This window comes from Trichoderma aggressivum (genome assembly GCF_033847375.1).
Source record: "Trichoderma aggressivum f. europaeum strain CBS 100526 chromosome Unknown scaffold_036, whole genome shotgun sequence".
Taxonomy (NCBI): domain Eukaryota; kingdom Fungi; phylum Ascomycota; class Sordariomycetes; order Hypocreales; family Hypocreaceae; genus Trichoderma; species Trichoderma aggressivum.
Genome location: NW_026946402.1, coordinates 238,970 through 261,375, shown reverse-complemented (window position 1 = coordinate 261,375; position 22,406 = coordinate 238,970). Strand labels below are relative to the sequence as shown.

General features: G+C 53.9%; 6 protein-coding genes across 6 annotated transcripts; 4 read left to right on the top strand and 2 right to left on the bottom strand.

The window, feature by feature from the left end:
- Window positions 1-241: 241 nt before the first annotated feature.
- Triagg1_7871 (uncharacterized protein) lies at window positions 242-1,342 on the top strand (the record flags this gene model as incomplete). Its single annotated transcript, XM_062902654.1, has 1 exon — window positions 242-1,342. One exon carries the CDS (start codon window positions 242-244, stop codon window positions 1,340-1,342), a length of 1,101 nt encoding a protein of 366 aa, XP_062753204.1.
- A 284-nt stretch (window positions 1,343-1,626) lies between these two features.
- Triagg1_7870 (uncharacterized protein) lies at window positions 1,627-4,268 on the bottom strand (the record flags this gene model as incomplete). Its single annotated transcript, XM_062902653.1, has 3 exons — window positions 1,627-2,094; window positions 2,165-4,019; window positions 4,090-4,268. 3 exons carry the CDS (start codon window positions 4,266-4,268, stop codon window positions 1,627-1,629), a joined length of 2,502 nt encoding a protein of 833 aa, XP_062753203.1.
- A 603-nt stretch (window positions 4,269-4,871) lies between these two features.
- Window positions 4,872-5,552, top strand: Triagg1_7869 (uncharacterized protein; the record flags this gene model as incomplete). The annotated part of the gene is made up of 1 exon (XM_062902652.1): window positions 4,872-5,552. The coding sequence occupies one exon, from the start codon at window positions 4,872-4,874 to the stop codon at window positions 5,550-5,552; it is 681 nt and encodes a 226-aa protein (XP_062753202.1).
- Window positions 5,553-8,137: 2,585 nt separating this feature from the next.
- On the top strand, window positions 8,138-12,942 carry Triagg1_7868 (uncharacterized protein; the record flags this gene model as incomplete). Its single annotated transcript, XM_062902651.1, has 4 exons — window positions 8,138-8,247; window positions 8,510-8,909; window positions 8,977-12,571; window positions 12,635-12,942. 4 exons carry the CDS (start codon window positions 8,138-8,140, stop codon window positions 12,940-12,942), a joined length of 4,413 nt encoding a protein of 1,470 aa, XP_062753201.1.
- Window positions 12,943-13,278: 336 nt separating this feature from the next.
- Triagg1_7867 (uncharacterized protein) lies at window positions 13,279-16,329 on the bottom strand (the record flags this gene model as incomplete). The annotated part of the gene is made up of 1 exon (XM_062902649.1): window positions 13,279-16,329. The coding sequence occupies one exon, from the start codon at window positions 16,327-16,329 to the stop codon at window positions 13,279-13,281; it is 3,051 nt and encodes a 1,016-aa protein (XP_062753200.1).
- Window positions 16,330-20,567: 4,238 nt separating this feature from the next.
- Window positions 20,568-22,364, top strand: Triagg1_7866 (uncharacterized protein; the record flags this gene model as incomplete). Its single annotated transcript, XM_062902648.1, has 2 exons — window positions 20,568-21,061; window positions 21,182-22,364. 2 exons carry the CDS (start codon window positions 20,568-20,570, stop codon window positions 22,362-22,364), a joined length of 1,677 nt encoding a protein of 558 aa, XP_062753199.1.
- Between the last annotated feature and the right edge of the window lie 42 nt (window positions 22,365-22,406).

Here is a 22,406-nt window from a genome sequence, read left to right as displayed (position 1 = left end):
TTCGATTCCCGCCTGATTGCTTCGGCTGAGCGGAGAGCTTTCGCCTCGACGTATATTTATACATGTATTTAATTGCCTTGGGATCCCCGGGCTCTTTGTGAAACCCTCGGGCTTGCGTTCCACAGATACGACACAGATACCGATAACAAACCTCACTCCAAGCAAACCAACACCATCTCCAGTTCCACCCCTCACACACAACAATCATAATCGCAAACAACCACAGCACACCCTCTTCGCAATGCTGCCACAATCTTCCTCCCTCTCGCGCCTCGTCTCCCGCGCCGCCATCCGCACGCTGCGCACCGCCGCCGAAACCGTCCCGTCCACGTCCATCAAGGTCCTCCGGCTCGTCGACGCCGTGCGCCAATGGCGAAGGCCTCACGCGACCAACTTCCGCTCCGTCGGCCTCGTGCCCACCATGGGCGCCCTGCACGAGGGCCACTTCTCGCTCATCCGCGCCGCCGCCCGCGAGAACCACCACGTCGTCGTCAGCATCTACGTCAACCCGGCCCAGTTCGGCATCCGGGAGGATCTCGCCTCGTACCCCGTCACCTGGGACTCTGACGTCGCCGCCCTGGCCCGCCTCGACCGCGAGTTCGCCGACGACGGCGCCAACCTGGGCCGCATCTCGGCCGTCTTCGCGCCCTCCACCGCCGACATCTACCCGTCCGGCTTCCCCGGCCAGGAGGTCGACAGCAAGGGCAGCTTCGTCACCATCACCCCCGTCGGCGAGGTCCTCGAGGGCGCCAGCCGGCCGACCTTCTTCCGCGGCGTCGCCACCGTCTGCATGAAGCTCTTCAACATTGTCCAGCCCGACCGCGTCTACTTTGGCCAAAAGGACGTCCAGCAGACCGTCGTCATCAAGCGCATGGTCAAGGACTTTATGCTGCCCACTGAGGTCGTCGTCTGCCCGACCACGCGCGAAGCCGATGGCCTCGCCCTGAGCTCTCGGAATGTCTACCTCGGCACACGCCGCCGCCGCGCCGCCGTCGTGCTGAGCAAGGCGTTGCGTGCCGCCCAGGAAGCCTACGACCATGGCAAGCTGAGCCGCGGCGACGTCCTCGGCGCCGCAAACAATGTCGCCAGCTCCGTGCTGCTGGCTCAGAGGGAGCTCCCGCCCAGCCAGCGGGTTACGTACGAGGTCGACTACATCTCCCTGGCCGACCCTGACACGCTGCAAGAAGTTGATAGCGTGGACCCGGCCAAGGGAGCCGTCCTCAGCGGCGCCATCAAGATGCTGCCTGTGGAGGAGCCGCAGAATGGAGAGGATCTGGGACACTCTGGAGGCCCGGCGGTAAGACTGATTGACAACATCATCTTGCCACCCAGGGCTCAATGAGAAGGAAATAGTTGAGACGGCATGGGTTTTACGATTGACGAACAAGAAGTACGATTGAACGGGAGTTTTACAAGAAGAAGAGGAAGAAAAAGAAGTATAGAGAGACGGGGATATCTATGGCGGGTAGAATTGGAATACTTCGCTCCCTATCTAGCGCTGATAAGCGCGCTCTTTGTTGGATCTTTTTTTCTTAATTTACATGGCATCATTATATGGGTATAATACAAAACTGGTCGAAAATAGGGGGAGAAGAAAAGAAGAGAAAACAACACACCCGAAAAGTCTTACAAATGCGCTCTGCCCTCCAGCTTCCTCTTCCTCCGTGCACTCTCCATGTTGTGATCCAGCGCCTCCTGGTCCTCTTTGCTCAGCCTGCTGGGCACCTTTCCACCTTTCCTCTCCGCCTCTTCAGCTTCAGCAAAGAGCCTGCTGCCAAGCTCATCCGTCAAGCGAAGCACACGGCTGCTAACCGTGGCGCCATCACGTCGATTCTTACCCTCACGACGAGAGCTTGCAATCTTCTCCGTAAAGTCCCATAGCTTGCCCTCAGCCAACAAGGCGCCGGTCTCAGGATCGCGACTAGGCCGCCAGGAAGGATCGAGCTGGAGGCGGGGAGGGATCTTGGCGTCTTTGGACTTGACGACGTTGATGATTTGCTCTTGCTGGAAGCGCATGTATGAGTTTTTGAGGGTTTCTTTGTTGACGGCCTCGAAGTAGGAGAGGTCGCCTTGGTGATAGAGAGTCTTGCCGAGCTATGATACCAAAGAGTGAGCAGGGGTCTTACAAAAGAAGAAGAAATCCACAAGTAGAATTGTTCCTTACCAGTTGTGCACTATTCTGAGCCTTTGCCTCCTCGATCCATACGTGGCCGTTTTTACCCGCAGGAGGTGTAAGACCCATCAATGACACGGCAGCGAGCCAACTGGCCTCGATAAAAGGCCAGATGAGAAAGCAGTAAAAGTCGTAGTTTTCTCTTCCTGCCTTGCGCTCCTCATCCGACAATCCAATGGTTGCAATGTTGCCATTCTCGTCTCTATCCAAGCGAACCACATGGTCGGCTTCCAAGCCGCGCAGTGTGACATCCAAGTTTGCGACAAGACCAGCGCCCGAGAAGATGAACTCTCCGCGGAAGAGCGAAGACAAGAATCCTACTTGATCTTTGAGTTCCTCGTAAGTGATGTCCTGGTTCGACGGGCCGCCTCCACGCTTAACACGCGTGTACATGGCTGCGCTGACAAGAGCCTCGTAAATGAAGAGATGAATCGTCATGTTGCGGTAAAAGGAGAGCTGGAAGCGGTCGACAGCGTAATACGTAGGTTCGGCCAGTCCTTCAACCACCCCTACCAAGTCCTTGCCCAAGACCTCCAGACCTCGGTCGACAATCTCTGAAAGGGGCGCGTTTCCAAAATGTGCCACTCGTCCACCCTTGGCTCGGACGCGGCAAGTCAGCCACTCCACACGACGAACCAGTTCCTCTTTGCCGACGCCGCGACCACGCAGAGTGAGGAGAACAGTGCCGATGAGGGCCGTGGGCATCACGACCGAAACCGCGTTGATGTCGCCGAGGACTTTGTAGCCTAGGGCACGAAGAAGCTTTTCCCGGACAGCTCTTACTTCAGAGTTGTTGTGCTCCGTGTCTAGGCTTGCAGGAATGCTATTTAGCTTTGAGAGATGGTTGTCGACAAATTTCCTCAAACTCCACGGCTCATTAAACCGAACATCGACTCGACCCAGCTTGAGAGAGAGAATAGAGGGTCCGTTGGAGAGAAAATCGGCCAAGTTTTCCTTCTTCTTTGGCATACCAAGCAGCTCGGTGACATAGCCCTCTGTCTCAATGACCTTGTCGTATTGCGTGCTGACAGGGCACACAATGCAATCCTTCACTCGGCCGGATAGGATACTGTCGAGGACGAAACTCAGGATGCCAAACTTTGGGGGTAGCAGCTTGCCGGTACGCGATCTGCCTCCCTCGATAAAGCACTCGAAGTTGTAACCTTTCTGTAGCAGGGTATCGATATATGACTGGACGAGTGTGGTGTACAAGGCATCATCTCCGAATGATCGTCTAATCCACATGGCACCAGCATGCTGCAGGAAAGCTCCGACAACAGGAAAGTTGAGGTTATCTCCGGCTACGACTACCGGCAATGTCAGACCAAGTCGATAGCATATCAGCTGCAGAGAGACGTAATCCACGTGTGACCGGTGACTCGGCAGGAATACAATGCTCTGCTTATTCTTGGCGGCCAGCTCTGCCACTTTTCGTATTCGCAGGACCTCTTCACTGGACACATGGATTCCCTGATGGTAGGCGCGCGTCACCAGCTGCATGCAAAGATAGTATGCGCCGCGGATAAAGGTGTTGCTCTCCATCTTGCAAATCATGTTGTCTGTAAGCTTCTCCGCGACCTCTAGGAGAGAGTTTTCTAGGACATTGCGTCGCTGCGCACGCTTCGTGATGTAGTCTTTATCGTTTTTGTTCAACAATCCTTCCTTCTCCTCCACAGCCAGGCGATCGTCGGCAAGCTGCGAAATCCGCTTCTGCAGCAGCGGCGCCGACAGGACCATGGAGGTCATGTTCTCCGAGAAGCCGGAGTAAAACACCGGCTGGCCGATGACGCGGTCGTAGGCTCGCCATCCCTGGCCAGACACATAGAGGGAGACCTCGCGAAGAAACCTGTTGCCAGCGGAATTAGTACTGTAGGAGCGAGAGGAGCCGGCAAGCCTCGGCAAATACAAATACGCACTGGAGCGGCTCGCTGCGAAACCTGGGCGATTGATTCATCAAAGCCTCCTCTTTCTCATCGTGGACGATTGCCCTGGGCTCGACGAAGCCGCTGGGCTGCAGGGTGATTTCATCGCCTAGGATTTGGAGGTCGGGGGCCGAGCTATTGGCGTCGTCAACGGCATCGCCATCGTGGGACATGGCTGGAGGTTCGCGGAGCCGAGGGACAGGATTGTCGCGGTGTGGAATTGATTTCAGAGGCTGCAGAGGGACGTTGACACGAACAACAGCAATGCCATGCTATAAAGAAAGGCGCTTCAGCTGATGCCGCGGTCGAAGCATAGAGTATGCAGAATCAAGGCTGGTGAAGAGGAAAAAAGCAATAACAAATGGCCAGACATGAGGAGTCTGACGATTATCCGGGGTACCGCAATGGTGCTGTGGGGCGGCAGCGAGAGTGCTAAACAGTTGGCCTTTCAGCGGTTCCTTGGCCCGAGGACATGTGAAGCACTGCAGAGCTGAAAACGCTAGTGGCCAAGCCTGTACCGAGTACACACGGCTAGGGGGTTCATGCCACCAACAGCTTGCCCATTGCTGTGTACCGACGACTTCTGCTCCACCTGCAAGGCTACCGCCAAGCTTTAACATCACAAAAATTGCCGATTGGGATGGAATTTTCATCAACATTCAATCTCTCTCTCAGTCACGTCTATCTTCCGGCTTCTTCACCCACTTCAAAGTCGATATATTCAAGGGCTTGCTATATTCTAAGGCTTCTGAAGTTCAAGATTTCACATCCCCATCATGGCATCTTCCGAGCAGATCAAGGTGACTCAGGATTTGCTCGCAAGGGCGCACTCTCCCGACAGCGCAAACCGCATCTACAGTGATAAGATCCAGTATCGAACTCTTCAGCTCAAGCCAACATCTCCTCCTGCCGCTACCCTCAATGCCAGGGCAGCACGCCAAAGAGCTCGTCTGCAGGGCAAACTCCGCGGGAAACAGAGGCCGAAGCCGCTCTCTGCCCGTGAGCGCCGCCAGCTGGGTCTATACGACATTCCCAAGGAGGGGCAGAAGTATGAAAATTACGAAGGGTTGAACAAGCTTTGGATGGGCTACGCCTTGGAAATCTTGGGCAACGACATATACACCGGCGGCCCACTGGCTGCTGCGAAGCTGGCAAGCGCCGAGTTCCACGGGGCTGAAGCCGAGGTGGTGAGGAGTCGGTGCCCAGGACGAGTGGGTATCAAGGGCATCATTGTGAGGGACCGCAAGTTTGTTGTTGAGCTGATTACAAGAAAGAGGGGGCTCAAGGTTGTTCCCAAGGAGGGGACCACGTTTCGTGTGGAAGTCTCCGAGCCTCAACAAGCCAACGATGCCACGGAGAAGAGATTCGCCTTTGAAGTGCTTGGAGACCAGATGATGCTGCGCTCTGCCGACCGAGCCAACAGGAAATTCAAAGCGCATTTCCTAAAACATGTCTAAAGGTTGGATGTTACGACTATCTCGACCTCTGATGTTCTCGCCCCTAGCCGTCATGAGTTCTGGGCGTGTCTAATCATTACGAGCTGCACGATCGAGACTGGTTCGCCCATTTTTTAAGTTTTGTATTCTGGGATATACGTCGTCATCCTTCACTCGTATCCTACGCATTGTTGGACTGGTATTGATAAATATCCGAGCGTATCCCCAATACTCTTGCAACATACGGCAAGCCTTTCACCCATCGAACTAACTCACGACTATCGAGCAAAGACAAAGTTGCACAGAAAACCAGATTCCTGGAATTATCAGCCAAAAACGATTGATTTCTCTACAGCCGGGAGAGAAGCAGCAATGACAATGTTTTTTTGCGAACCGATCCCATGGAGGATCCCTGTGCCCTTTGTTGGCCCCGCGCTGAGGACGATGGCGGCTCTCATCTTGCTGGCCAACGTGAATGCGCTCTACGACAAGATGGTCATCTTTGGCGTCAAAACATGCCTACCCATTTATGTCACCAATCTTGGCCTGGTAAGACCACCAGCAAAGGCTGTGAGTCGTCTCTAGAGAACACAGCTAATCATTGCCATGACGGTTGTTTAGATTGGCGCAATATTCTTAGCCCTGTGTATATTCGCAGCCCTGAAGCAGAACGATTTTGCCATTGATCGTGAAACTCTCACGGCTACGATTACAGTCACCTTTCTTTGGACCATTACCGCTTGTTTTAACATAGCCATCGTGATCGTCGCCTTTGTAAAATGCCATTCTCGTCACCACGGAACCGATGACGAGTTGAGATATTGTCACTTCTTTGGCAATGTACCTCTGGCTAGAGCTCATGGGTATGTGGGAAAGGGCTGGCCCTTGTACTACTGGGCCAGCGTGATCTCGGCTCTGGTAATGGCATTTTGGCAGATGTGCGTCATATTCCCCTTGAAATGATCCCCAACGAGCAGCGTGTTGACTTGTGATCTCCCAGGCTCAACTGGTTAAATTGGGTTAGGGAAGTACGGCGGGTCATTTTATTCAACCGGAGGCCGCCACATATCCATCTGAATGATTGGCCTTATGTACCTCCTACTAGGTAGGTGAGAGACTGTGAATGAGGAGGAAGAAGCAGCGCAGAGCCGGCAGAGCGATACATGGTTATGAGGTATATTTATGGAATATGCTACTAGCTACCTACCTAGTACTGGGTAGGCACCTACTATGTTGAGAAATTGCCCAAGTAAACGGCGTATTTTGGATTGGGGAGTAATGGTAATGTTTACCTACTTACCAAGGTATGATAGCGACATTCATAATTCTACAGATACTTGCACTGCTTAAACTATGAACTGTACGAGTATGTAAAGCTCTTGTCGATCCTTTTGCGCGTGCCTTTGCGTGCTCTCCATTGATACCTCCCTCATTGAGTTTGATGCTGAACATGGGTACCTTAGTATGGAGTTGGGCTCCGCATGTGGTCAAAGGTTGATCGCCCTGTGATCCAAAAAGTCGGGCCATTCTGCAATGGCTTGCCAAGTTACTATTCGCCATGCCTATGCCTCGGTTCGCGATAAGCAGCTCAAAGTTAAGAATGATTTACTTTTTTCTATAAATATAAACACCACCTCCTCGTAGTGGGTAGGGTATAGTACCCATAGATAAGCAAAACGTGGGAGAACGAACAATTCAAAGTCAATATTCACCAACAGTCAGTACCTGCTGTCGGTGGCGGTTTGGGTCGTATTAGGTACTACCACAGTCGCAACAGCGAATAAGAACCAGGCCTGGAATGAGTAATGACCTGCGTAATACCGACTGCCCAGTTGGGCCGTTACCCCAAACAAATCCGGCTGCGGCTGCATACGAGCAGCATAGCGCAGTGCCATGCCATGGATTGCTCCGGAGATGCCACCCTTCCAAGTCCCTTCAGCTGCCGCATGACCCGTATTAGGGCAAATATCACGCAGTTCTGCCTCAGGGCTCACATGTCCAGATGCGACTCCAACTCGAGCCGTGATTGTACAGTACTTGAGCCCTATTTTATTCCCCATGTTTTATTTTATTCAATGCCTCTGTGTTAATTATTTGGCGCTCCTCCAAGCCCCCCCGCCCTGCCGCACTTATCGCAAGCATGTCGTAATACGGCGCTGGTCGCCCTGCCAGATTTCTCGATTAGGATTTAGCCCTCGCACAGTAGGCTCGGTTAAGGTTCGGTCCTGCCCCATTGCGGCCTAGCGGCGCCCAGCCTCGCTGTACATACAGCCTGGGACAGATTGGAACCAATTTTATCTTTCCCAAACCTCAGGTTTTTAACGCCAGCAAAGCCTTGGTAGCATTAGTTTCTCCTTCAAGCATTCTGTCCTCTCGCGACCTAGCCTCCTGCTATCCATACGAACCAGACCACCTTTTACGTGCGCCATTGTATCACCCGCCATATTGCTACTCCGAGCAGACTCTGGAATTTTTCCTCCTCGCCAGACACAACCCACCCGTGTCTGCATTTCTCACTCTTCAGTCGTCGACCCACGACTGTCCCGAACTCGACCAACACCTCCGCGACTCGATACACGATTCCGATCCGTGGGACAAGTCCAACCATGCCGTCCAATCTCCCGTCAAGCTTTGCCTCTGCCGCTGCCGGCCAGAATGCTAACCGCGATGCGAGAGGTGGCAGAAGTGATGGAAGGGGATCCGCTGGAGGCGAATGGTGAGTCTTTGCCCCCTTCGCCAGAAACCTGCGTTGGACGCGAGATCTGCAGACGACGGAGATTTTCTGTCATGCATGCAATTTGTCCTGCTTCCGTGCACTAGTGTGTGCCGTTACGAATTTTTCATTTTTTATTATTTTTTATTATTTTTATTTTTTTGGCGGGGGATGCGCTCACGACGCAGTGCCCCTCTGTTGTTTTCCGAAAACGGTCACGGCCTCTTTTTTTTTCCTCTTCGTCGAAGCTGACTTGGATGCTTAGGTCTAGGAGAGACGGCCGCTCAGCCAACGGTACCCTGACTTTCCGTCGTTCCTCTACCACGCCCCTGAGCCAGAGCTCAAACCCTCCCCCTGCGAACGACAATGCCGTCCAGCTACCCACCGTCGAGGCCCCCATCTCACAGCCCACAACATACGAAGTCGGTCCCTCACGTTATACCAGGGATGATCTGCTTGAGATGTATCAGTCCCAGCGGCCTGTGGGCAATCCCTCTCATCTTTTCATCTCAGGTTGGGATCCAAGCAATGCTAGCGGTAGTGGCGTAAGGGGCTGGGGAAAAAGCAACGAGAACCACGTGCCGCAGGATCCCGGCACCTGCTGGGATTTCAACGGCGATACGGCACCCATAGGATTGTCGGGATTCTCTCAAGATGAAAAAGAGGTTCGAGACGCCCCAAGTTTTCTGCTCCAAGTTGCTCTATGGGCGCTCAATGACTAACCTTGACCAGGCCTTTTCTACCGATATCAACTCGCCACTCAAGCCTCCTACGCAAGCTAAAGAAGGTCACCAAGCCGCGGTCAACGGTCGCAAACCATCTCTTTCGCATGCCCCAGGAAGCACATTTGGCGTGAGCTCTCCATCATCCGCTGTCCGACCTGCCACCCGCCGACGAGAAACTGTCGATTCCAATCCGTTCAGCCCTACCAACATTGCGTCGCCGACTGCGAGCCGGTTTGCGCGAGATGACCCCCTGTGGTTTTCGCGAAAGCCCGGTGAATTGAGAGAGTCAGAACTTGATGATCCCGACAACACCGAACAGGCACCGCGTGATGTCCCTAAGCCGCCGATTCCTGGTTTAATGCGAGCCAACACGTCGACCGGTGTGAGCATGACGTCAATGTGGCCATCCTCTACCGCGTCTAGTGCTGGCGCGTTTGGTAGCTTTGCCTTGCCCACTTCGCCGGCGGTTGGTGACAAGCGGCCGGGCGGCGCTCCGGGTGGCAGTCGACTCGCTCATCTGATCCCCAAAGACAATACGGAAAGCGCGGCTGGCAAATCGTACGAAGCCCAGAACCCCCAGCAGTCTTGGAGGACTAGGCCACGAACTGATACTGATCCTTTCGGCGGCAGTGAGGAGGTGCCCGGTATGTCTGGTATGTCTGGTAGTGCTGCTCTCCAAGGCGAGCAGGATATCGCTCCTGGCGGTCAACATCCACCAAGCCGAGGGATGCCCTTTGGCACTCCCATCAAGGGATCTACCGGAGATTTTGGAATGTCCAACCTCAATTTGGGCGGCTCATCGTCCGGTGATAATGGTCCTACCAGTCCCTCGGAGACAAACCCTTACCGGAGCCCCCCGACAGAACGCCACGATCACGACGGACCTTCTGATCAAGGCACTGGGGACAGGGTTCATAGCACTGGTCATGAACCATCACACTCCAACTATAGTACGCTCTCTCGAGGGTTTGCTGCCGCCGCCTTTGACGGGAGCGATCGTAGTCAGACATCCAGTGTAGGCGCCAAAGCCTATCTGTCGTCTGGTTGGCCCGCGCCAGCTGGCCCGTCTACTGGAACCCCCGACCGTGAGCGGTCCAATTTCGGAGGAGCATTTGGTAGCTCTCTCTTCAGCCCTATTGGTGACATCCAATCTCCCGGCTTGGGCAACCTCGGCGGCGTGTTTGGGCCATCCAATACCGGTAGCATCGGCCGCCAAAGCAAGTTGGGATCTCTGTTCCCCCCCGCTATGCAGGCCCAGATGCATGCGCATGAACACGAAAGCAGTCTCTCCGACTCTCTTGGTGACCTCCGGCAGAGCAACCCACTCGGTGCTATCGGTCGAGGTAACTTCACCGTACCTACCCGAGACACAGACAGCCCCATGAGATCCAATCGTGGGGTCTTTGAAGAACTTTTCCCCTCCAGCGATAGCTCGAGAAATCTCGCCGGGTTTGGAACCTCAGATGCTGGACAGGTCGGCATCGCTGCGGCAGTGCCCCAATCATTCACGCCAGTCAGTGGCGGAATGCCGTTTGGGAACGCTCAGGCTGGGGTAGAGCCCCCATCTGCTCAAGTCCGGCAAATGGTTATGCCCGATCGGATGCGATGGGTCTATCTCGACCCTCAAGGGCAAATTCAGGGTCCATTTACCGGCCTGGAGATGAACGACTGGTACAAGGCTAACTTCTTTACCCCTGACCTCCGAGTGAAGAAGGTAGAAGACCCCGAATTTGAGCCTCTCGGCCAGCTTATCAGGCGAATTGGAAACTCTCGCGAGCCATTTTTAGTGCCCCAGATCGGCATTGCTCATGGGCCTCCTATGCAGAGTGGCCCCTTTGCACCTGGAACTGGGAGCGGCATCATTCCCCCTCTAAGCGGTGTATTCCCAACGTTTGGAAGGACCCTCACTGCCGAAGAGCAAAACAACCTGGAGCGTCGCAAGCAAGAGGAGCAGTTCCTCATGGCTCAACAACGAGACTTTATGATGCGACAGCAGGCTATGGCTAAGTTCCAAATACAGCCAAGCCTACAGCATCATTCCAGTGCTCATAGCCTCCAAAGCCAACCAAGCTTCGGCAGCATGACATCTCCGCTGGGAGTTCCCCAGCAGCAACATCACCAGCTGCAGCATCAACAACCCATCGGAGGCCTGGGCCCGGCCACTGTTTTTGACACCCACCCTGGTGCCGCCAACCCCGCTGCTGTTCGCGCCGCGATGGGAAACGGGGAGCTTTTCAGACCAGAAGACCTGGTTAACCTCTCGGCTAATGAACGCCAAATGCTCGTATCCTTGCAGGGTGAGCCTGCCGGTACTGAATCTGGTGCGCCTCAGCCCATTGGGACTCCGGGCGACGCAAGTCTGCGGTACGGTCTGCCAGAAGCTAACGAGCTCAAGGAGGACGATGAAGGTTTCAAAGATCGTTTGAAAGAATTTGAAGATCTACGCGCCGAGCATGACGCCGAGCAAGCTGCCGCTGCGATCGTCGAGGAATCCCAAGAGAGCTCCGCAAAGCAAGAAGAAGCGACCGTAGCAACGCCCCCCTCCGTCGAGCCGCGAAGCGAACCTGCTCCCTCAGCCAGCAAGCCAAGCAAAGTGTCCAAGAAGAAGGCTGTCAGTGAAGAGGCGTCGTTGCTTTCTCTAACCCAGCAGGTGCAAAAGACTCAAGCCTCTGTAGCCGCTTCTGCGGCAACTCCTCCTCCTCCTCAGCCGACTGAGCCAGGAATGCCGATGCCATTCCCTCCCCCGGCTTCGATAACCCCCCTCCCCGCCCCAACGGCACAGAGAGCCAGGTCCAACTTGCCTGAGCAATTCAACCGATCGCAAACCGCAACCCCCGACGCCATCGCCCAGCCCCCTCCGTTGGCCCCGTGGGCCAAAGATCCCGGTCAGGAGGGACAGAAGGGCCCAAGCCTGAAGGAAATTCAAGAGGCGGAAGCCCGTAAGGCGGCAAAGGCCGAAGAAGTTGCTGCTGCACTCCGAAAAGCCGCGATGGAACAAGAGGCAGCTCTGCTCAGAGAGAAAGAAAAGTCGGCGGCTGCCGCTGCCGCTGCCGCCAACGCTGGCCTCCCAGCAACCAGCACCTGGGGCCAAAGTTCGCCCGTAGCATCTGTCAGCCCCTGGGCTAAGCCGGGAGCTACCAAGGCCAAGGGGACCACACCTAGCGTGGCATCTGGTGCGGCCGCAGCTAAGAAGACTTTGGCAGAGATCCAGCGCGAAGAGGAGGCGCGGAAGCAGAAGGCCAAGGAAGTCGCTATTCAGACCGGTGTCGGTGCCCCTGTCAGCACATCCAAAAGCTATGCTAACCTCGCCGGCAAGCCGAATCACGGCTCCACGCCGACGGCACCCTCTCCCATCTTGACTAGTGGAAGTGGTTGGGCCACCGTTGGAGCTGGTGGTAAAGTGAAGAGCCCGTCTACTGTCCCGTCTCAGCTCCAAAGCCGCTCAGTTAGCCAAACCAGTGTCAAGCCTGCTTTGGCCACCCCAGTGAAGCTGGCACCCAAGTCTATTGTTAGCAATGTTAGCTCTACCAACACCGCTATGGATGAGTTCAACAAGTGGGCCTATAGGGAGCTCTCGAGAGGGATCACTGGCGTCAACGATAGTAAGTCGTCTTCACACAGTTCGCATTTCACGTTTTCGGAATAAACTAACACGTATATTGCAGTCACGAGCTTCCAATCAGATCTTGCTGTCCTGCCCCTCGACACTGGATTGATCGCAGACGCCGTGTATGCTAACTCTACCACGATGGACGGACGCCACTTCGCCGAAGAGTACGTTCGACGAAAGAAGCTAGCAGAGAAGGGTGTGGTTGAGAAGCAGACCCAGGCTGAAAGCAAGGCGTCGGTCTCCAGCGGCGGATGGAGCGAAGTTGCTAAGAAGAGCGGTGCTACCCAGACCAGGGAAAGCGAGGCATCGATCCAGAGTGCCGATTTTAAGGTTGTTCCTGGCCGCAAGAAGGGCAAGAAATGAAGCTTTGTTTGAAAGAGCTGTTGCTTATAGTTGCTTATATTGGGCTTGGAAGACTTGTTGTTGATTTGGATGACTGCGGAAGGAAGAGCGACGTGTGTATAAGCGAACATGACAGCTTTTTAGTGTAGTTTCTTGTAAAATGCCTAGCGGTGTTGAGAAATGATACACAGCGATACTGTTTGTGTCAGTTCTTGTTGTCGTGTGTGTTGTGATTACCGTGTTAATTGGTTCATACCAGCAGCTTACTATCAGATCTAAGAGTCGTAGTGTTTGAACACTTTAAACAACTAGCTTTGCTTCGATATTTTTTTTAAGATTCATCCTATTCTAGTCTGTTTAATTCCTGTCTATTTTCAATCCCTCCATGAGATTCTCCAATGTCCGCCACCCCTGACTGTCCTCCCACGTTGCCTTTCCGCGTCCCATGACGCTGCGGACGGCGCTTCGCGCCTTGCCCTTCCACTTTTGTCCAATCGTCTCGACGTCGGGTCCCCAGTTCTCAAGTACAGAGACCAATTCATCAGTGCGCTTGACGACTTCCGTCCAGGCCGTCTCGTCTGACGTCCAGTCGGCGCTGCCCGAGGCAGATTCGCCGGGTAGCAGCCCGCTTCCAGAGGAGGAGCCGACGGCCGCACGCCAGGCACGTTCCGAGGCATCGATTGCACCGGCATAGTCGTTGCGCCAAGCGCGGAGGCGCGAGACGAGGGTCCAGAGCTCGGAGCTGGTGGTGATGAGGGGCGTGATGTGCTCCTCGACGAGGCGGATGACGGCGCGCTCGACGGAGCCGCGGGCGGGCTCGTAGATGCCGCCGCTGGCGGGGGCCTTGTCCTTTGACAGGATGGCGTCCTGGAGGAGGGCGGAGAGGATGTCGATGTCGAGGGCGGCTTCCGACTTGCGGATGCGGATGGTGTTTGAGATGGCGATGACCATGTCGGAGACGGGGGTCGGGTAGATGCGGGAGGCGAGGGTGACGACGTTGTCCCAGATGCGCCAGTTGTCGTGGGCGATGGAGGCTCCCTTTTTGTAGGCTGCGAGGGATTGGGCGAGGAGCTTGTTAGGGTCGCGGGATATGGTCCTTTCGTCTGATGTCGCCGTGATGCTGTCTTCATCGTCGTCGTCGTTGACTGTGCCACTTGTAGGCTTGGGCTCTTCTTTGTCCTTTCCAGGGGTTGTCAACTCGCAGTAGAGGCTGTACAGAGCACTGCCGAGGTTGCTCCATGTTCTGGCGCCCTCACCTCCTTCGGTGTCGTTTGCGCTGCTGATGGATCGACTGTAAGCCTCTGCGGCATCCTCGAAGCGTCCCAGACGCAGGCTGATGTCGCCGAGACGACCCCACATGTCGGGACTGAGTCTGTTGACGCCGGTGGCCTTTTTGTAAGCCTCGAGGGCCTTGGCCAGATCCTTTTGGCCGAGATAGTACTCTCCCAGTGATCTTTGGGCACGGGCGAAGCGCTGCTTGGAGATTTCCCATGCGCGCTCATAGTGAGCCGGATTGTTTTCCAAATCGCCGAGGATGCACCACAGACGGGCGGCATTCGGGGGGGGAGGTTGTCGCTCCGGCCCAGAAAAGTCCTCTGCTTTGAGAAAGCCGACGTCTTGGCCGACAACTTCATCTTCCGGCTCGGATGAGGAGTCCGCCGCGGCTCCAGTCTTGTTGAAAAGTCTCCAACGGATGATTCCCTTTGCTTTAGCCTCTCCTCCGCTGCCTCGACCATCTTCGTCCTCGGCAGCTGCGCTACTGGCGTAGCAGAGAGCGACTTCTGCCCAGAGCTTCAGACGTTTGAAGATTTCCAGAGCTGATGTCATGGAACCGACGCCGGCCCAGGCATAGGCAAGCTCGGATTCGAGGTGCCATCGCGGAGGGGTAGATAGAGCGTGGATATAACGGAGACGAACGTGGGCAGGGGCTGATTCAGAGTTTGTTGCGGCGGGCAGGAAAGTGGTAGGCTTGGAGTCATCGACAGGGGCAGTAGCTTGGCCAGGGGCAGTGACCTGGATGGCTGGAACATCAGGTTCGTCGTTGTCTTGAGCTTCTTTGCTTGGAGTGGAAAAGGTGGTGTCGGTGAGGACTTGGTCGGCCACGGCCTGTAACTGGAGGACACCGCGCTCAACCGTTCTGCTTCTGTGGATTTCTATCCTTGAACGAACGAGCAGGGCTTGTGTGTAAATCTGCCAGTTGACGGACTTGTCGGTCAAAACACGGACTGCAAAAGGCATAATCTGCTCAGAAGTGAGGCTGTCGACGGGTGAAAATGCATCCTTGATGGTTGCCTCAGTGAGGAGAATGATTTCATCAAGGGCAGATAGCTGTGGCTGGTCATCTGGCGCCAGGTCTGCCAACGCAGGCGGCAGAGTCTCAACGGCTGTCGTGGTCTTTGCGGGTTCCTTTGCGTAATGGATCTCCTCCAACAGGGTATCGTCGTTGAGCTTGAGAGCATCTGGCTTGGCCTGTTCGTCGTCGTCCTTGCTGGCGGCGGCTTCAATGTCTTGTTCGGTAGCACTCTTTGCAAAGACGACCAACTGACTGAGGTTGTTCTCTTGGAATTTTGTCCTCTTTCCAAGAGCTCCGGACAAAGCGTAAGCAATTCCGGTAGCCTGCGCGGCCTCGTCTACGGCTTCTTTTGCCTTGTCATTACGACCAAGGAGTATGTAGTTGTTAGCCGCTTCGATAAGAAACAAGGCCTTCTCTTCTCTGGTCCAGGTTTCTTCCGTGGCCCAGACCTCAGAGTTGAGAATTTTCGCTCGCAGAGCGTCTATTTCGTTGCTGATTTGTGTTGCCAGTGTGGGCACATCACTCCATTGTGAGCTCTTGTTGAAGTTGGATGATGAGCCCAAGCTTGGCTGCGTGATAATCTTGTAATGCCAGACGTTGACACGCAATCTTTCCCACGCAAGGCTACGCTTTGATAAAGTGCCTTCAGTTGAAGGCAACTCAAAGATGTCTTTTGTTTCGGACGCTAGTGTGTCAACCAAGATGTACCTGGCCAGCGAGAAGAGTTCCAAATGAGGTATATGGGCATAAGGAACAACGCCATCAACTTCGAAATATCTCAGGCAGGCCCTTCGAAGCTGATGCAGAGCAACGGCAGAGTCATGAGATTCCGATTTGCTAGAGTTCCAAGCACTGACAAATAGCTTCTCGACGTGAGTTGACTCATTTGCTGGCAGGACAGGACCGGTGACGGTTGCTTGGAGGAAGGCATCGAGAGCGGCCAGACCTATGGCGAGGAGTTCTGAGGGCGAGTGCTGTGTGGATGAGACTGGGGTCGGTTCATTAGATAAGGAGACCAGATGAGATGCATGTGTCGCTATGAGTTGCTCCGCTGCAGCACTGCCAACCAGGGCGGCCAGGGTGCATGTATTGACATTTTCAGATGCTGAATCCATGGTGGGGTTGATGCTGATACTTGGAGTTGTTGGTGTTGAACGGCAGCCCCGGCAGTCACAGAGCCTCCACGAACCAGGAATAGATGGATCCGGGTATCAAATACTGTCACTTGTATGGTCCTGAGACAGACACGAGCTGCCTTGGGATGCCTTGATACAGTATCTTGGTGTTGTTTTGCAGGCTTCCTTTTTTTGTGGTTTTCGTTATCGATAACAACAGCGAGGTGGGATGGCGGTTTTCACCAAGAAAATTTTAGCGTCCAAGAATTCTTTACCCCACCTATCAGAACTGACATGAAGAAAGTCTGGAAGCATTCTCTTGCATTCAGCTTCTAGTCTATAATTTCATCTGATTTGGATTGATTCATTTCTCTACGTCATTACGGTTTATATGGCTACTGAAGGAGTATAATAGAGGCAGCTCTAGCTCGGCAGCGGTGAGAGGCGCCGAGTACAGCCCTAGCCATTGGATTTCGAATGGATGCTCGATGAAGATGATTACACGAACAAAAGCTTCAAATACCAGAGAGCCAGACTATCGACATCCTCACCGCCAACGCAGACAGACGATGCTCCGCGCTCACTTTGGTTCAACAAATTGCATCAGCGTCAAAAATGCCATATCTTTGACATGTGATTTCCCCAAAATGGCAATGCAAATCCGGGGCCGCATCTACTCAGTTCTAGGCCATGCCTCGCTTAACATGTATAGCCTTATCGCAACGTTGCTGCTAAATTTGTTGAGCTTCATCTCTATGCGCGGAGATGGCTTCACCCCAAACGAGAGAGGTCATCTTCACATGCTTCAACAATGAAGAATGTTCTGATGGATTTTTTTTCCTCTTCATTTTTTTTCTTCGCTCTGTTGCCCCATCTCATGCCTGTTGGCTTTACTCGACACGCACCGTCTCGAAACGGCCCCACAGGCTCACCAAGCTGAGTGTGAGTGGACTTGGCAGAGTTTTTCTCACCAGTGCGAGTTTTAGGGATGATGTCCTTCTAATTTGTACTTGATGCTACGAGCAGTAAGAATGCTCCGGGCGGCGGTGGCAAAGGTCGGGCAAGTCTTTGGTGAAGGTACATGTATGGAGACTCGACGACAGCAGAATGTCGACAACAGTATCTGAGCGAATATGAAGGTAAAACATACCTATACAAATGCCTACCGATTATTACAGAAAGCCCATTTCCTTTTGGCCTGGATAGGTAGACAGAGGTCACGCGACAGTCACAGCAGCGAGCGATACGAGGCCTCAGCGAGTAGGTATTGAGATGCAGCGCAAAAGCCGCCATCGACGCAGAAGAGGCTGAGAGAAGAAAGGCTTGCGCTATAATTTACCGTTAGCGTCCGTTTCTTACGGCGCTCTGGACGCTCATTGGTGACTTGCCACTAAAAACCCCGGCGTCGCTGAGGCCTTGAAACGACTGTCGGCGCCGTCTATTACGCCTTGAAATGGCCCCCGAGCAAAGCACCTACAGTGGAGGGACTTTTTACAGCACAGGCGCTGCACCCAAGAGTCGCGTACAGAACTCGTACACTGTCACAGTGCGAAGGCGGAGACTCCACCGCCTCTCCAGGTCAGCGCGCAAGTACGAGAGAGAAACCTGAGGACCGTCAGAAACTAGCGAGAATGAGCGGTTTCTGCGAGGTATTACTACTCCGAAGAGACCCCATGCTCGGAGTTAGCCCGCGCGTTAACAGAAACCCACACAAAAAGTACGGAGAGTTGCTAACGCACTCCGTATACGGCCCCATTCCCAAAAGTGGGGAAACAAAACGAGTCCACAAATCAACTGGCGACGTTTTATTCCTTGCTTTCTCGCCTCAACAAACCACCATTTGCCCGTTTGATTCGCTTTGGCTAGCTTTGGCTGTCGAGGTTCGCCGTCGCCTTCAGCCAAGGCAAAATACGAACGAGCACAAGTACGGCTCTGATGATGTAGGCTATGGTTTCGTTGCCGTCCTGACTCGCGTCGTCCAGCTTACCGCATGCAGCTCCTCCAACTGTACGGCCTTTTGTTGGAATGTACTCGTCCGGCAGCCTTGTCTTCTCGCCAGCACTCGAGACAAGGATCGGGGCAACCACCAAAATCCGGCTGCGGCTTTCGGCTGGCCTTCCCGGTATCTTGCCTTGCTCGCTACCAAGGGGTGTTGCGATCTCAGATTATCATCACACATGCGGTGTCTCCAGTGACCGGAATTCATCCAAGCAGTTACAATAGAGCACAACGCTCATAGCTCTCGGGCCCTCGCACTCGTCATGCCGATTCTACTCACAATTGCTATTCCGTCTCGTCATCAGCCACTGTCTCGAAACTGTGCGACCAGGAACATCGTCCACTGAGCCACGGATCGGCGATACCCTCTAGTCCAAGGCGAGTTAGTTGTGGGACAAGGCTTAGGCGGAGTGACGTCAGTGTTATGTGCAGGGGATTCATTCCTTCGACGAAAGCAGCTGGATCATGCCGCTTTCAAGCGTTGGCCGAGGAGCTGAGGAGCGTCACTCGCATGTCCGTTTAGCAGCATGCGCTTCGTCCAGCCGTGATGGGAAAGTTACCAGAAGAAAAGGCTTTTGCCTAAGCCTAAAACTTTCCGCCGAGTGGCGAAGGGTCTTCCGGCGACATGTAGTAAAAAAGCCGATTTGCACAGTGCTCATCAGCGGAGTTGGGCAATCGAGATGAACGCTGTGGAGATGATGAAACGAAACAACGAAGATGGCCTCTTTTTCAATGATAAGAGTGTAAGAGACAGCCGAATGCATTTCGGATAGTGTTATGCTACGAGGGCTACACAAGACCCAGAGCCGAATTGTATCTCAGGCTTAATGCAACACTCGATGTTCCATACGGAACGCAGTCCTCTCGGATCAATTGAGGTGGTTGGAGAGCCGATCTCGAGATTCTAGATCCGATCTTGGCTGAGTAGGCAACATCAAGATCTCTTGCAGACTTATCCTAACCTTGTTTCCGGTTGTTGAGTAGCGGCTCTATCTCGAAACTCAGGTACTGGATGATCATAACAATCTTACCGCATCGGCCTCAGCTACTTTGCACCTGTCCAAGATCAAGGATACCTAGTCGGAGAATAAATGAAAATTCAACCTCACACAAATTTCTATTACTCGACTCTAATGAGCATGGCTATATATGCATACAGCTGAAATCTCGTCATACAATCGGTTGTTTATCTAGGAGACATGCTCCCTCGCTTCACGTGGCGGGTAAGATCCCGGATGCGTCAAGCATCGCTGGTCCGTTTATGGTTTGGACTTTTGAAGATCTCAATACTGAAGCTTTTCAGACGTCCTCGGGGTCGTACAGTACCACTGCCTGCCTCTCTACTCCTTTATTCAATACTAATCACTATCGACAGCACCGGATGTTATATACCTCCTTTTCGCGACGACACCGTCTATTAGCTACGGACGTCCAACCCAGCATCTCTCGCGAGTACAGAATGTCTGGGAGCAAGTTACAGGGAGGCCTGGGAAATCCGACACTGTGCCCTCCCCCCTGCTCACCCATCTGGGTCCCTGGCCCTCCTCTGTGTGGATGGCTGCTCATCCCGTTCGTTCTAAGCAGGGCCTAATGCGCTAGCTCTCCTCTGGCGTCCTCCTTGGCTTCTCCACCATGAACGACAATGGCAGGGTACGCGCGCAGAATAGAGAGCGACTCGCCAGCTGTAGCACAAGAGCAGCTTTGGGGCAGTGTGCCAAGACCAATACAGTCGACTGCGCGGCATCAAGCGCAAAAAAAATGGCCTGAGACCATATTGGAAGCGTTTCCAGTTCGGCCCTCCCCCCACATAAGATTCGGCGTCACAGTGATGCTGTCCAATCTAATCGCGGTTCTAAGGAGCTCGGTGTTGTATTCGCTCTTCTGCCGGTCCCTGGTTGTTCGGGTTAAGTATTTGTTCGTTCATTCTTTCGGCCAGTCCCAGCCATATAGGTACTCTCGGGTGTCCCTGGCCCGTTTGATTCGCCGCCTATCAACAGTTGCTACAAATACTCCTCCTTCGCCCATCACTCCTCCCATGTGGAACTTCATTCCTCTCTCTCTCATCCTTTTCCGTCCTCGGATGCTTTCCTGTTGGTTTTCCCCACAGCAATCATCCACCTAAAGGATCAGTATTACTGTCTGTCAATGCTCATCAATTAAGCACCTGGCCATCGTTACACTTTCTCATGACGGCGGAGCAAGAGACAACACTGTCGTTGCGTTACTGATTAACCTCTAAAATGGCCACTACGGATGATGAAAAGCACCCCAAGTTCGAGGCTCCCGGGTCCCCAGAGATGGGGTCCCAGGAGTTCATCGAGAATGCGGATGGCCTTCAGCGACGACTTAACAATCGTCAAATCCAACTAATAGCCATCGGTGGCTCGATTGGTACTGCTCTCTTCGTCAGCATCGGAAGTGGACTTTCCACAGCCGGACCGGCCAGCCTTTTCTTGGCTTATGCTCTGTATTCCATGGTTCTCGGACTGGTAAACAACTCTCTGGCGGAGATGACTGTCTACATGCCCGTGTCTGGAGGTTTCATTCGCCTGGCAGGTCACTGGGTCGATGATGCTTTGGGATTCATGGCTGGCTGGAACTTCTTCTTGTACGAGGCTCTGCTGATTCCCTTCGAAATCACGGCACTCAACCTTGTCATCTCCTTTTGGGACGAGAACATTACCAATCCAGGCCCGACTGCCGGTATTTGTGCCGCCGTTATCGTTTGCTATGCGTAAGATTTCCATCTCCTACCAGAAGGGGCGAAGGTTGGGAAGGGACTCTCGCGCTTTTAGATTCCACCACCTTCTCTCTCTCGTTGCCCAAGGACAATTGCTAACCGTCGAATGTGTAGTCTGCTAAACGTCCTCGCTGTGAAAGCCTATGGTGAAGCGGAATTTTACCTATCCGGTGGAAAGGTTATTCTCATCTTCATCCTCTTCTCCTTCACCTTCGTGACGATGGTCGGAGGAAATCCGAACCACGATGCCTATGGCTTTCGATACTGGAAAAATCCCGGAGCCTTCGCCGAGTACCATTCGCAGGGCGCCCTCGGTCGCTTCGAAGGCTTTCTGACAGGCCTTTGGAGCGCAGCTTTCGCCGTCGTCGGACCCGAGTATATTTCCATGGTAGCGGCCGAAGCTCAGCGCCCTCGTACATACATCAAGACGGCCTTCAAGACCATTTACATCCGCTTTGGCATTTTCTTCATTGGCAGCGCCCTGGCGGTCGGCATCATTCTTCCGTACAACGACAAGACGCTGTCTGACCTGGTTAACGGCGGAAAGGGCAGCGGCACTGCAGCAGCTTCGCCATACGTCATTGCCATGCAAAACATGGGTGTCTCTGTGTTGCCTCACATCGTCAACGCCCTCATGATGACATCCATTTTCTCTGCTGGAAACACCTATACCTACTGTGCAACCCGGTCACTGTACGGCTTGGCTCTCGAGGGCCGTGCCCCTCGATTCCTGCGCAAGTGCACGAGCAAGGGTGTGCCCATCAATGCCTTTTTGGTCGTCATGTGCTTCCCGTTCCTATCCTTCCTCCAAGTTGGCAACGGCTCTGCTGTCGTGCTCGACTGGTTGGTCAGCCTGATCACCGCCGGTGGAATTATCGACTACCTCGTCATGTCTGTCACATACCTCTGGTTCTACAAAGCTTGCAAGGCCCAAGGCGTTGACCGGAAGACGCTGCCCTATGTTGGCTGGGGACAGCCTTACTGCGCCATCATCGCCCTCGTTATTCAGCTTCTCGTGGTTGGGGGATACGGATACGAGGCTTTCATGCCTTGGGATGTCTCGGCCTTCTTCCGCAACTACACCATGCAGCTCCTGGCACCCATCCTCTTCATCTTCTGGAAGGTCGTGAAGCGCACCCGAGTTGTCCGCCCCAGTGAGCTGGACCTTGTCTGGCAAAAACCAACTATTGACGCCTACGAATCCCACTTTATCGAGCCCCCGACTGGATTCTGGACGGAGATGTTGCAGTTGGTTAGAATCAAGCGCAACAAGAAGGCGGCGTTTGTTGAGGCGTAAGGGGGGAAGCTAAGAGTAACCCCTACGTTCGTCTTTATGGCT